A 12822-nucleotide genomic window follows, 5' to 3' on the forward strand; every position below is an offset into this window, starting at 1 on the left:
GGGTGTGTGAATCACTGCCCTGTGAAAGCAGACACTATTGGACAAGAGAGGTAACACCGGGCTTTGCCATTGGTAGAGGGTACATGCACATTTTAGGCGTTCATGAGCTACCGAAATGATCTATTTTCCCTCTACTTACATTTTAAACGTATGTGAGTCAAGTCATTTGCACAATGCACTGCAAAGCACTATCCTTTAATTGATACAATAACTTATCTTGCTGCAACAAAAAGCTTTTTTTGTGCATAAAAAATAAAATAATGTATGTGTCTCTATTTAAACTACATAACTGCAAAGTTGCAACCAAGGACAAAAATACAAAGCAAACAACTTAAGTCATTTTACTCTCTCACCTGTTAGAGAACATTTCTCCATATACTAGTTTAGGGTACAAGTATGGACAAAATACCACTAACTGAATTTAAGATAATTTCATTGAGAAAATTAACATAATTTCTCAAAGATAGCATCAGTTTCCCTCCCCCCTGTAACTATGTGTGTATTCCCTTATTGGAAAATGAAAATAAATCACAGAGAACCAAATTGCCCCTAAAGTCAATACATTTTAAACAAAAATTGCTAATGGGGTCACAGTGTTGAACAGACAGACAGATGAGGGAGGACAGACTGAGCTGATCAGAGAAAGCAGGCAGCGATGAGCCTGATGCTCACAGGTCTACTACTTTTCGCTGGAGCCCAATCTCTCTCTCTGTGTGTGTGTTCTAATTACCAATAGAACCCATTTTGTGTGTCTACATTTGTGTGTTGGGTCTGCCTGAACACGTGTGTAAATCGGGAGCTCAACTCCAGATCAGTTCCCGGTGAAGAGGAGGGGCTCAGGTCCTTGCTGGGGCTTGGTGTTCTGAAGAGACTGGAACACCCTGCTCTTCTCTTCACCTTTCTTTAATCTCCTCCCCTGTCTCAGGCCTTGATCTCAGGAGCAGCAGGAGTGCAGTATATTGTGTCAGAGTTCTCAGACACCAGCTCCTCTGTTGAGGAAAATAACATGACAACTCAATGACATTTGCCTCTAGCTATTAGTGTGACAGATTCATGGTTCGTTCCATTTCGGTTTCCAGCATCTTAACGAAGTCAGTACTCCTTCCGATAAGTATTCAGACCCCTTGACTTTTTCCACATTTTGTTACGTTACAACCTTATTCTAAAATGTATTTAAAACATTTTGTCATCAATCTACACACAATATACCATAATGACAAAGCGAAAACATTTTTTTTTTTTTACTAACAGAAATACCATATTTACATAAGTATTCAGACCCTTTGCTATGAAGCTCGAAATTGAGCTCAGGTGCATCCTGTTTCCATTGATACTCAGCAAACTGGATGCAGTCTATCACAGTGCCATCCGTTTTGTCACCAAAGCCCCATATACCACCCACCACTGCGACCTGTATGCTCTCGTCGGCTGGCCCTCGCTACATATTCGTCGCCAGAACCACTGGCTCCAGGTCATCTATAATTCTTTGCTAGGTAAAGCTCCGCCTTATCTCAGCTCACTGGTCACCATAACAACACCCACCCGTAGCACGCGATCCAGCAGGTATATCTCACTGGTCATCCCCAAAGCCAACACCTCCTTTGACCACCTTTCCTTCCAGTTCCCTGCTGCCAATGACTGGAACGAATTGCAAAAATCAATGAAGCTGGAGACTTACATTTCCCTCACTGACATTAAGCATCAGCTATCTGAGCAGCTCACCGATCGTTGCAGCTGTACACAGCCCATCTGTCAATAGCCCATCCAACTATCTACCTCATCCCCATATTGTTTTTATTGACCTTTTTTGCTCTTTTGCACACCAGTATTTCTACTTGCGCATCATCATCTGCACATCTATCACTCCAGTGTTAATTTGCTAAATTGTAATTACTTTGCTACTATGGCCTATTTATTGCCTACCTCCTTACTCCATTTACACACAACTGTATATAGATTTTTCTATTGTGTTATTGACTGTACTTTTGTTTATCCCATGTGTAACTCTGTGTTGTTTGTCGCACTGCTTTGCTTTATCTTGGCCAGGTCGCAGTTGTAAATAGGAACTTGTTCTCAACTGGCCTACCTAGTTAAATAAAAGTGAAATACATTTTTAAAATTAAAAAAAATTATCCTTGAGATGTTGCTACAACTTGATTGGAGTCCACCTGTGGTAAATTCTATTGATTGGACATGATTTGGAAAGGCACACCTGTCTATATAAGATCCCACAGTTGACAGTGCATGTCAGAGTAAAAACCAAGCAAAGAGGTCAAAGGATTGACCGTAGAGCTCCGAGACAGGATTGTGTCGAGGCAAAGATCTGGGGAAGGGTACCAAAACATTTCTGCAGCATTGAAGGTCCCCAAGAACGCAGTGGCCTGCATCATTCTTAAATGGAAGAGGTTTGGAACCACCAAGACTCTTCCTAGAGCTGGCCGCCCGGGCCAAACTGAGCAATCAGGGGAGAAGGACCTTAGTTAGGGAGGCGACCAAGAACCAGATGGTCACTCTGACAGAGCTCCAGTGTTCCTCTGTGGAGATGGGAGAACCTTCCAGAAGGACAACCATCTCTGCAGCACGCCACCAAATCAGGCCTTTATGGTAAAGTGGCCAGACAGAAGCCACTCCTCAGTAAAAGGCACGACAGCCCACTTGGAGTTTGTCAAAAGGCACCTAAAGGACTCTCAGACCGATGAAAGCAAGATTGAACTCTAAGGCCTTAATGCCAATTGTCACGTCTGGAGGAAACCAGGCACCGCTCATCACATGGCCAATACCATGCCATATTACTTATACCTACCCAGTCATTTCAGATACTAAAGTTTCTAGGAATCCCTATTAATTTGTAATTAAGTGTCAAAACTCACCAGGAAGAACACACTTCCACAGGCCATAGGTTTTGCCGACCGCAGTCTGCCACAGCCGGAGCGTACCGTCCTCAGAGCCACTGGCATACAGCTCCCCGTCTGGACTGAACCGCACGCAGTGTACTGGCCCAAAGTGGCCCTTGTACGACTCTACAGGAGTGGAGAGAGAGCCACAGCAGTGTTAAACATGACCCTAACCCTAAACATGTTCACACACAGGTTATAAAGCCATACATGTGAGGCAGCCACTATCGTCCAACAGTATACGGTCAATGTCAGCGAGTTGGTTAGGATTGAGTGAGCATTCTCTTATATACAGCGCATTCGGAAAGTATTCAGACCCGTTGACTTTTTCCACATTTTGTTACGTTACAGCCTTATTCTAAAATGCATTACTTGTTTCTCATCAATCTACACACAATGACAAAGCAAAAACAGATTTGTAGAAAATTTTGCAAATGTATTAAAAATAAAACAAAAATACATTATTTACTTAAAACAGAATTGTGTCGAGGCACAGATCTGGGGAAGGGTAACAAAAACATTCTGCAGCATTGAAGGTCCCCAAGACTACATTGGCCTCCATGATTCTTAAATGGAAGAAGTTTGGAACCACCAACACTCTTCCTAGAGCTGGCCGCCCGGCCAAACTGAGCAGTCGGGTTGAGAAGGGCCTTGGTCAGGGAGGTGACCAAGAACCTGATGGTCACTCTGACAGAGCTCCAGAGTTCCTCGAGATGGTTGTCCTTCTGGAAGGTTCTCCCATCTCTGCAGCACTGCACCAATCAGGCCTTTATGGTAGAGTGGCCAGATGGAAGCCACTGCTCAGTAAAAGGCACATGGCAGCCCGCTTGGAGTTTGCCAAAAGACACCTAAAAGGACTCTCAGACCATGAGAAACAAGATTCTCTGGTCTGATGAAGCCAAGATTGAACTCTTTGGCCTGAATGCCAAGCGTCACGTCTATAGGAAACCTGACACCATCCCTACGGTGAAGCATGGTGGTGACAGCATCATGCTGTGGGGATGTTTTTCAGCTGCAGGGACTGGGAGACTAGTCAAGATCGAGGGAAAGTTGAACGGAGAAAAGTACAGAGAGATCCTTGATAAAAACCTGCTCCAGAGCGATCAGGACATCATACTGGGGCAAAGGGTCACCTTCCAACAGGACAACGACCCTAAGCACACAGCCAAAACAACGCAGGAGTGGCTTCGGAACAAGTCTCAAATGTCCTTGAGTGGCCCAGCCAGAGCCCAGACTTGAACTGTGCTGCAACGCTCCCCATCCAACCTGACAGAGATTGAGAGGATCTGCAGAGAATAAATGGGAGAAACTCCCCAAATACAGGTGTGCCAAGCTTATAGCGTCATACCCAAGAATACTCGAGGCTGTAATCGCTGCCAAAGGTGCTTCAACAATGTATTGAGTGAAGGGTATACTTATGTAAATGGGTATTTACGTGTTTTTTTATTTATTTATAAATGTGCAAAAATTTATAAAAACCTGTTTTTGCTATTGTCATTATGGGCTGTTGTGTAGATTGATGGGGGGAAACAATTTAATTAATTTTAGAATGAGGCTGTAAAGTAACAAAATGTGGAAAAAGTCAAGAGGTCTGAATACTTTCTGAAGGCACTGCAAATTGGTGTGATTTTATATGACTCCTTGTGAAGTTTTTTGTAGTGTAAGCTGCTGCTTACCCAACTCCTCCTTGGTGCCGTAGTCAAATTTGTAGAGCTTGAAGTCGTCTCCCCCGGCAACAAAGAAGTCCTTATCTGGATGCAGCGAGGCAGAGTGAATGGAGGCAGGGGCATCCACAGTCTTGATCATGTCAAGGCTAGGGAGAAACACAAATCAGAGTAAGGAAACACACACAGCTTTAGCACTAGCCACCACAATCAAATATGAGAGAAATCAAATTATAATGGATGTCATATACTGTATGCTATGACTGACCCTGAGGATTAGGTAGAAGTAGTCCCTAACCAATGATACAGGGTCAGATATTTTATCAGTCCCCTAATGGTTTAGGCTAGGCTTGGGAGTGGGAAAATCTTATCCTAGATCTGTGGTTAGTGGCAATGTCTACCTCGAGCTATGCCTGAGGGCAATGCCTTGGTTTTGTGTATTGTACCTGAGGGCATTGTAGAACGCGATGGTCTTTCCATAGGTGATGACCAAAACCTCTCCGTCAGGGATGTACTCCATGCTGCTGACTGACATGTCGAAGGAGAGCTGCTTCACAACCTCAGTGGAATTCCTGTCCCACAGTCTACACAAGGGAACAGAGTGCGTATATAGCAATACCCATTTTAGATCAATAGATACAGTACCTTCTTGATTGAAAAGTCATCAAGAAATGACAGCAAAAATCGAAGCGAGAGTGACGGCCAGACTCGTATGACCATAGTACATTAATGACCTTTCAATGTTGATAATGCCACACTGCCCTCCTGTGTTCATAGCGGGCAGAGACTTTTTGCTGCAAAGGAAAATGACTGGAAATCACTCCAAATGTTCCCAATAGTATATAAGGTGTGTGGTCATCCTATCAGCCTTTTGGCATCATAATAATATCCATGACAAATGTAGAACCAGGTAGATCAAAGAGCACTGACCGTACGGTTTTGTCATCAGCGGCAGAGAGGATCTGTGTGTCGTTGTTACACCACAGGGCTTTCTTTATGGCAGACGTGTGCCCTGTAATCTCTTGCGGTTCTGAGGGAAACAAAACACAATACATATCTAAACAACCAACCAAACGTTGACGCAAACAATTAAACGAGGGGTTGCATTGGTACGAACCTGCTTCCGGTTGGTTGAGGTCGTAGATGCGTATTATCTTATCATTCCCTCCTGTTAACAGACAACTGCTATCCTGTCAGAGAGAAATAGAGGGGGGAAGAAGTTGACTCAAATATCCAATACTTGAAAGTCCCATGTATCGGAACAAAAAAGATACGCAAGACATGTAAACAGGTTTACACTGTCATGACAGGGAGCATTTAAGTCCCCAATCTCATACATTTGACACATAAAGTAAAACCCAAATCAGTACCAAGTAACTGTAGTACCTGAGTAAAATTGACTGACTTGACAATGTGCTTGTGTGCCAGCGTGAGGACCTCATCTCCAGTCACGGCATCCCACACCTTCCTGAAGAGCAAATAGATAGTCATCATCAGTATGTCAGCCAAGAAAAATAATACAGTAGCCTAGTTACCACCTGCCAGACATGCGTTTGCTTTCACCAACTCTGTTGTTGAAACGACAAATGAGTTGGCTAAAGCAGACAGACTAGTGCCTAGGCTAGGAGAGTAATAAGCTATTGTCAGAAATCTTGGAGATCTCTCATTGAAGAATTGGAAGATTTAACACTCATTCTGTTCTGAAGTACAGTATAGGATTTATAGCCTGGTTCTATACTGTATGTGCAGTAGCCAACATTTATTAATAATTTTTTACCTTTATTTAACTAGGTCAGTTAAGAACAAATTCTTATTTACAATAACGGCCTACACCGACCAAACCCGGACGACGTTGGGCCAATTGTGCGCTGCGCTATGGGACTCCCAATCACTGCCAGTTGTGATACAGCCTGGATTCGAACCAGGGTGTCTGTAGTGACGCCTTTAACACTGGGATGCAGTGCCTTAGACCACTGGGCCACTCAGGAGACTTATAGAGCCCACCAGCTTGTAGTCCTAAAAATCTGAAATTGGTTGGCATTTTCTACCTGTGGTTCGTTCACCATTCCTATGGGGGAAATTAAATGGGGAAAATAATGGGGGTTTGGGATATACGCCAAAAATAAGGTTAACACAGGCTTAGGAGATCTTATATGTTTTGTTCTAGGAGATAATATCAGTCAGTTACCATGACCTTTATGAATTATAAAGCTTATGTGCTCAAAATAAGTACGCTGCTAACAAGTCACTAACTTTTTACTTGTTTGGATTACATAAATGCTTCATAATTATCTCATAAGCCCTTGTTTACCGCAGACCTTATTTTCGGCGTTTATCCACCTAAAAACACAAATTTCCCCATAGGCGTTGGCCAATGAGCCATGGCAAAGTTAACCTCCGTTATAGCCCGCAAACTCTAGTCGGCATTCTGCCTTCTCCTTACAGTTTTCAGCCAACAGCTGCGCCCACAACTGGCGAGTTAATCTACACACAAGTGTTTGGAGAATGCTAGATAGCCAATTAGTACAGGTGGTCGCTGCTTGTCTTCCATCTGTTTCCCATAAGCAAGCGCTGTAACATGGGGATATGGCCGTGCAGCAACACTAACCCTATCAAGGTGTATCAATTTAACTTTTTGTATTTTGAAAACTATTTCTTGCTGATATGAAAGTTAAGGTCCCTGTTCTTCCAAAACTGTACTGCAAGCGACACGTGTTACTGTTCAGATTGAGCGTGGCTGCTCTTAACAAAACGCCTTCGTCCAATGACTCCTATGTGTAATGGAGTCATGATCAAGGGCTAGCCTCCATTACAAAAAGACACCATTACTATTGCTCTCTATATTGTTGTCATAACATGGTCATGGCCAGGCTATGTTGTAGGCCTAAATACATACGCAGTGAAGTCTGCAGCAGCAGTGGCTGCCTTGGTGGCTTCATTATTCAGAGTGGCCCCCCAAACAGCACCCTTGTGACCCAGGAACGTTCCGATCCAGTCCCCCGTGTCTCCCTGGCGCAACATGGGTTTGCCATCTACAAGAAGGAACATTCATAAGTGGTTAGTACATTCACAAGTGGTTAGACAACTACAGTTCCTCCAACTGTAGCACATACATAAGTGAAATAGTCTGATGATCATTTTCAAAATACATCTATTCAATTCCCCTCTCTATTCTGACTCCCACCTGAGGAAAAGGTGTGATGGAACTTTGTTTACCTCTACTTCACATTCAATATTTTCTAAACAATGATCTATGGTTATCTATTACAACAAGGACTATCTAGCAAATATGTCTTACCTTTGCAGGCACTGATGAGAAAATACCCGTATGGGGTGATTCCACTGAAGGCTAGATCCACCACAGGTCTTGTGTGGCCAGAGCAAGTGAGTGGTGTCTGTCTCATTGCCATGCTCACCTTTGTTTCAGACTGACTAGCTAGTAAACAATACAAACTGTTAAATAATATCACCAAAAGTATGGAGCTAGTTAATGAATATAAATGACAGCTTGCAACTGGCTAGCTAATGTGTGGAATGAGATTGCTAAAACTCTGGCTCGTGCTGAATAGCTAACGTTAGCTTCCAATGGAACCAAAGTTAGCTTGACAGACATTAGCTAGCCAACGATTCAAGATAGTTTGAAGATAACGCAACCACCGTTAACTAGATTTTATGAAAAAAAGAGAAGGAATTAAGCGAAGATATTGATGTTTCAGTGAAGGCAAAGGGCTTCTCTCCCAGCTAGGAAAGAGCGCTAATAGCTACAATATTGCAACTAACTAGCAACGTGCAGTAAGCGGCCTTAGGTATTTAAAAAACATTGTAAATATAGAAATACTTCCGGTATCATGAACGCTGACGTAATTTTCTAAATAAAAGTCCCAGATCTAAGTTAATGGTCAAGACTTAAGATCATTGCTGGTACAATGAAATCATCTATAATTTTGCACTTTGTCAAATATTTTAAACGTGTCCACCAACTTTTTCGAATAATATTTGATTAATTACATTTAGACTCCAAATGATTGATCATCCTGTCTGTATTTATTGGTATCATCAAGACTCATATTTTAACGTGCTACATTGAATAGTATAACATTGTAAAATTTACAGAACTTTTTGAGGGGACATGTGTAAATCTAGAGCATCAGGAGTGTGAGGGGTACAATTTGTGCAAAGAAAGCTCTTAGAGCTCTATGATGTTGAAAATAACATGTAGACTTGCCTTAGATGGGTTTGCCACACACAGATTGTACATGAAACGTAGAGGTAGAAAGAGGATTAAGGCCCCCAGGGTTCTAGTCTAGAAGCACACTTTCCACCAGTGGTGGGAAAAGTACCCAATTGTTATACTTGAGTAAAAGTAAAGATACCTTAATAAAAAATGACTCAATAAAAAGTGAAAGCCACCCAGTAAAATACTACTTGAGTAAAAGTTTTAAAGTATTTGGTTTTAAATATCAACAGTAAATGTAATTGATAAAATATACTTAAGTATCAAAAATGAAAGCAAAAATATAAATAATTTCTAATTCCTTATATTAAGCAAACCAGACGGTATAATCTTTTATTATTTATGCATAGCCAGTGGCATGCTCCAACACTCAGACATCATTTACAAACGAAGCATGTGTTTAGTGAGTCCGCCAGATCAGAGGCAAGGATGACCAGGGATGTTCTCCTGATAAGTGTGTGACCATTTTCTTGTCCTGTTAATCATAAAAAATGTAACCAGTACTTTTGGGTGTAAAGTAAAAGTTTTCAAAAATATAAATAGTAAAGTAAAGTACAGATACCCTAAAAAACAACTTAAGTAGTACTTACAGTTAATTGAGATAGCTATGTACACTACCGGACAAAAGTTTTCGAACACCTACTCATTCAAGGGTTTTGCTTTATTTTTTACAATTTTCTACATTGTAGAATAATAATGAAGACATCAAAACTATGAAATAACACATATAGAATCATGTAGTAACCAAAACAGTGTTAAACAAATCAAAATATATTTTATATTTGAGATTCTTCAAATAGCCACCTATTGCCTTGATGACAGCTTTACACACTCTTGGCATTCTCTCAACCAGCTTCATGAGGTAGTCACCTGGAATGTATTTCAATTAACAGGTGTGCCTTCTTAAAAGTGAATTTGTGGGATTTCTTTCCTTTTTAATGCGTTTGAGCCAATCAGTTGTGTTGTGACAAGGTAGGGGGGTATACAGAAGATAGAGCCCTATTTGGTAAAAGACCAAGTCCATATTATGGCAAGAAAAGCTCAAATAAGCAAAGAGAAACGACAGTCCATCATTACTTTAGGACATGAAGGTCAATTAATCTGAAAAATGTCAAGAACTTTTAAAGTTTCTTCAAGTGCAGTCGCAAAAACCATCAAGCACTATGATGAAACTGGCTCAAACTGGCTCTCATGAGGACTGCCATGGTCGAATTGCTGCAAAGAAACCACTACTAAAGGTCACCAATAAGAAGAAGAGACTTGCTTGGGCCAAGAAACATGAGCAATGGACATTAGACAGGTGGAAATTTGTCCTTTGGTCTGGAGTCCAAATTGGAGATTTTTGGTTCCAACCTCCGTGTCTTTGTGAGACGCGGTGTGGGTGAACGGATGATCTCTGCATGTGTATTTCCCACCGTAAGCATGGAGGAGGAGGTGTGATGGTGTGGGGGTGCTTAGCTGGTGACTGTCTGTGATTTATTTAGAATTCAAGGCACACTTAACCATCATGGCTACCAAAGCATTCGGCAGCAATACGCCATCCCATCTGGTTTGGGCTTAGTGGGACTATCATTTGTTTTTCAACAGGACAATGACCCAACACACCTCCAGGCTGTGTAAGGGCTATTTTACCAAGAAGGAGAGTGATGGAGTGCTGCATCAGATGACCTGGCCTCCACAATCCCCAGACCTCAACCAAATTGAGATGGTTTGAGATGAGTCGGACTGCAGAGTGAAAGAAAAGCAGCCAACAAGTGCTCAGCATATGTGGGAACTCCTTCAAGACTGTTTGAAAAGCATTTCAGGTGAAGCTGGTTGAGAGAATGCCAAGTGTGCAAAGCTGTCATCAAGGCAAAGGGTGGCTATTTGCAGAATCTGAAATATAAAATAGATTTGGATTTGTTTAACACTTTTTTGGGTTACTACATGATTCCATATGTGTTATTTCATAGTTTTGATGCCTTTGCTATTATTCTACAATGTAGAAAATACAATGTAGAAAAAAATACAGAAAAATCCTTGAATGAGTCGGTGTTCTCAAACTTTTGACCGGTAGTGTATAGGTAGAGGTAAAGTGACAAGGCAACAGGATAGATAAGACAGTAGCCGCAGCATATGTGGTGAGTGTGAAAATGTGCGTGTATGAGTGTGTGTGTGGCATCAGTATGCGTGTGTGTGTGTGTGTGTGTGTGTGTGTGTGTGTGTGTGTGTGTGTGTGTGTGTGTGTGTGTGTGTGTGTGTGTGTGTGTGTGTGTGTGTGTGTGTGTGTGTGTGTGTCAGTGTTTGGGTAGTCCAGTGGGTCCAAGAGAGTTAGTGCAAAAAGGGGTCAATGCAGGCAGTCCGGGTAGCCATTTGATTAGCTATTTAGCAGTCTTGTTTAGCAGTCTATTGGCTTGGGGGTAGAAGCTGTTCATGGTCCTGTTGTTTTCAGACTTGGTGCATTGGTACCGCTTGCCATGTGGTGGTAGAGAGAACATATGGCTTTGGCAATTTTTTGGGGCCTTCCTCTGACATTGCCTGGTATAGAGGTCCTGGATGGCAGGGAACTTGGCCTCAGTGATGTACTGGGCCGTATTCATCACCCTCTGTAGAGCCTTGCAGTCGGGTGCCTTACAGTTGATGTACCAAGACCTGATGCAGCCAGTCAAGATGCTCTCAATGGTGCAGCTGTAGGACTTTGTGAGGATCTGAGGGCCCATGACAAATCTTTTCAGACTCTTTTGAGGGGGAAGAGGTGCTGTCGTGCACTCTTCACAACTGTGTGGGTGTGTGTGGACCATGTTAATTCCTTAGTGATGTGGATACCGAGGAACTTAAAGCTCTCGACCCATTCCACTGTAGCTCCAAAGAATGTGGATGGGGGCATGCTCGCTCGTCCGTTTCCTGTAGTTCACGATCAGCTACTTTCTCTTGCTGATGTTGAGGACACTTTCGATATTGCAGTTTAACTATAGTCCGGCCCAGGAAGACAATTCCCATAGACATGGAGACACTTTAATCATCATTTTATGCACAAAACATCCATTGAATTTTTCAAATAATAATTGTTGCAGATGCCAATCATTTTTTCATCCCCCACAGTCAAAGATATTAAAGGGATAATTCACCCAAATTACAAAATGTCATATTGGGTTTACTTCCATGTAAGCAGTCTAAGGACAAGGTATGACATGCTTTCCCATTTAAGTCATGGGACCGATATTATAATTGTTTTTGCATCATGTTCAAATCATCTATAAGTGATTTTATTGAGCTTCACAATCCATTTTATATAGTTTTGGATGATTTGGACATGATGAGTAAAAAATGCTAATATCGGTCCCATGACTGTAAGGTCTACTACACCTGTTGTATTCGGCGAATGTGACAAATAAAATTTGAGATAGAATTTTTGCCACAAATGCTAAAACGTTAGCATATGGAAACGGTGCCAGGGAAACTAACATAGCAGGAACATACTTGCGAACATTTAAAAAAAACTTTACTTTTAGACTTCTTCTCCTTCTTAAAAGGTGTGAGGCCCCCTCGTGTCAAGCTTTTTTGTTAGAGGAATACTTCAGGATTTTGCCAATGAGGCTTTATCTACTTCCCCAGAGTCAGATCTTGTACATGCACCACCAAGTCTGAACAGTAGGCTAAATTATGAGGGGGAAAGGGATCAAATTATTAGGGTGGGGCACATGGGCTATTAAAACCTTACTACACTTAGTATTGCAAACTCAGTAGATACCATTATGTATCTGTGTCCAGTTTGAAGGAAGTTAGAGGTAGTTTTGCGAGCCAATGCTAACTAGCAATTAAGCTAACGCTAGTGAGCAACTTCCTTCAAACTGCACGCAGAGACATAACAATGGTATCCACAAGTTTATCTGACCCTGGAGAAGTAAATAAAGGGCATTACCATTACTCATTACCAAAATACCAAAGTAAATCTCTTCAAGGAAAAAACTGCTAGTCGTCAATGCTCGATTCAAATAATGCATATGTGACAAAGTGGATGATTCTAATGCATAGGACACTCAAGGACATT

At 41.8% G+C, this 12822-nt stretch overlaps 1 protein-coding gene across 1 annotated transcript; it reads right to left on the bottom strand.

Annotated features, from left to right (window-relative positions):
- Positions 1 to 176: 176 nt before the first annotated feature.
- LOC120031933 (serine-threonine kinase receptor-associated protein-like) lies at positions 177 to 8371 on the bottom strand. The gene is made up of 9 exons (XM_038977791.1): positions 7857 to 8371; positions 7455 to 7590; positions 5945 to 6026; positions 5676 to 5748; positions 5489 to 5588; positions 5005 to 5142; positions 4571 to 4707; positions 2871 to 3020; positions 177 to 989 (listed from the first exon to the last, which is right to left on the bottom strand). The coding sequence occupies exons 1-9, from the start codon at positions 7966 to 7968 to the stop codon at positions 922 to 924; spliced, it is 996 nt and encodes a 331-aa protein (XP_038833719.1). The 5' UTR covers positions 7969 to 8371; the 3' UTR covers positions 177 to 921.
- Positions 8372 to 12822: the final 4451 nt, after the last annotated feature.

This window comes from Salvelinus namaycush, chromosome 38, assembly GCF_016432855.1.
Source record: "Salvelinus namaycush isolate Seneca chromosome 38, SaNama_1.0, whole genome shotgun sequence".
In the NCBI taxonomy this organism is placed as follows: domain Eukaryota; kingdom Metazoa; phylum Chordata; class Actinopteri; order Salmoniformes; family Salmonidae; genus Salvelinus; species Salvelinus namaycush.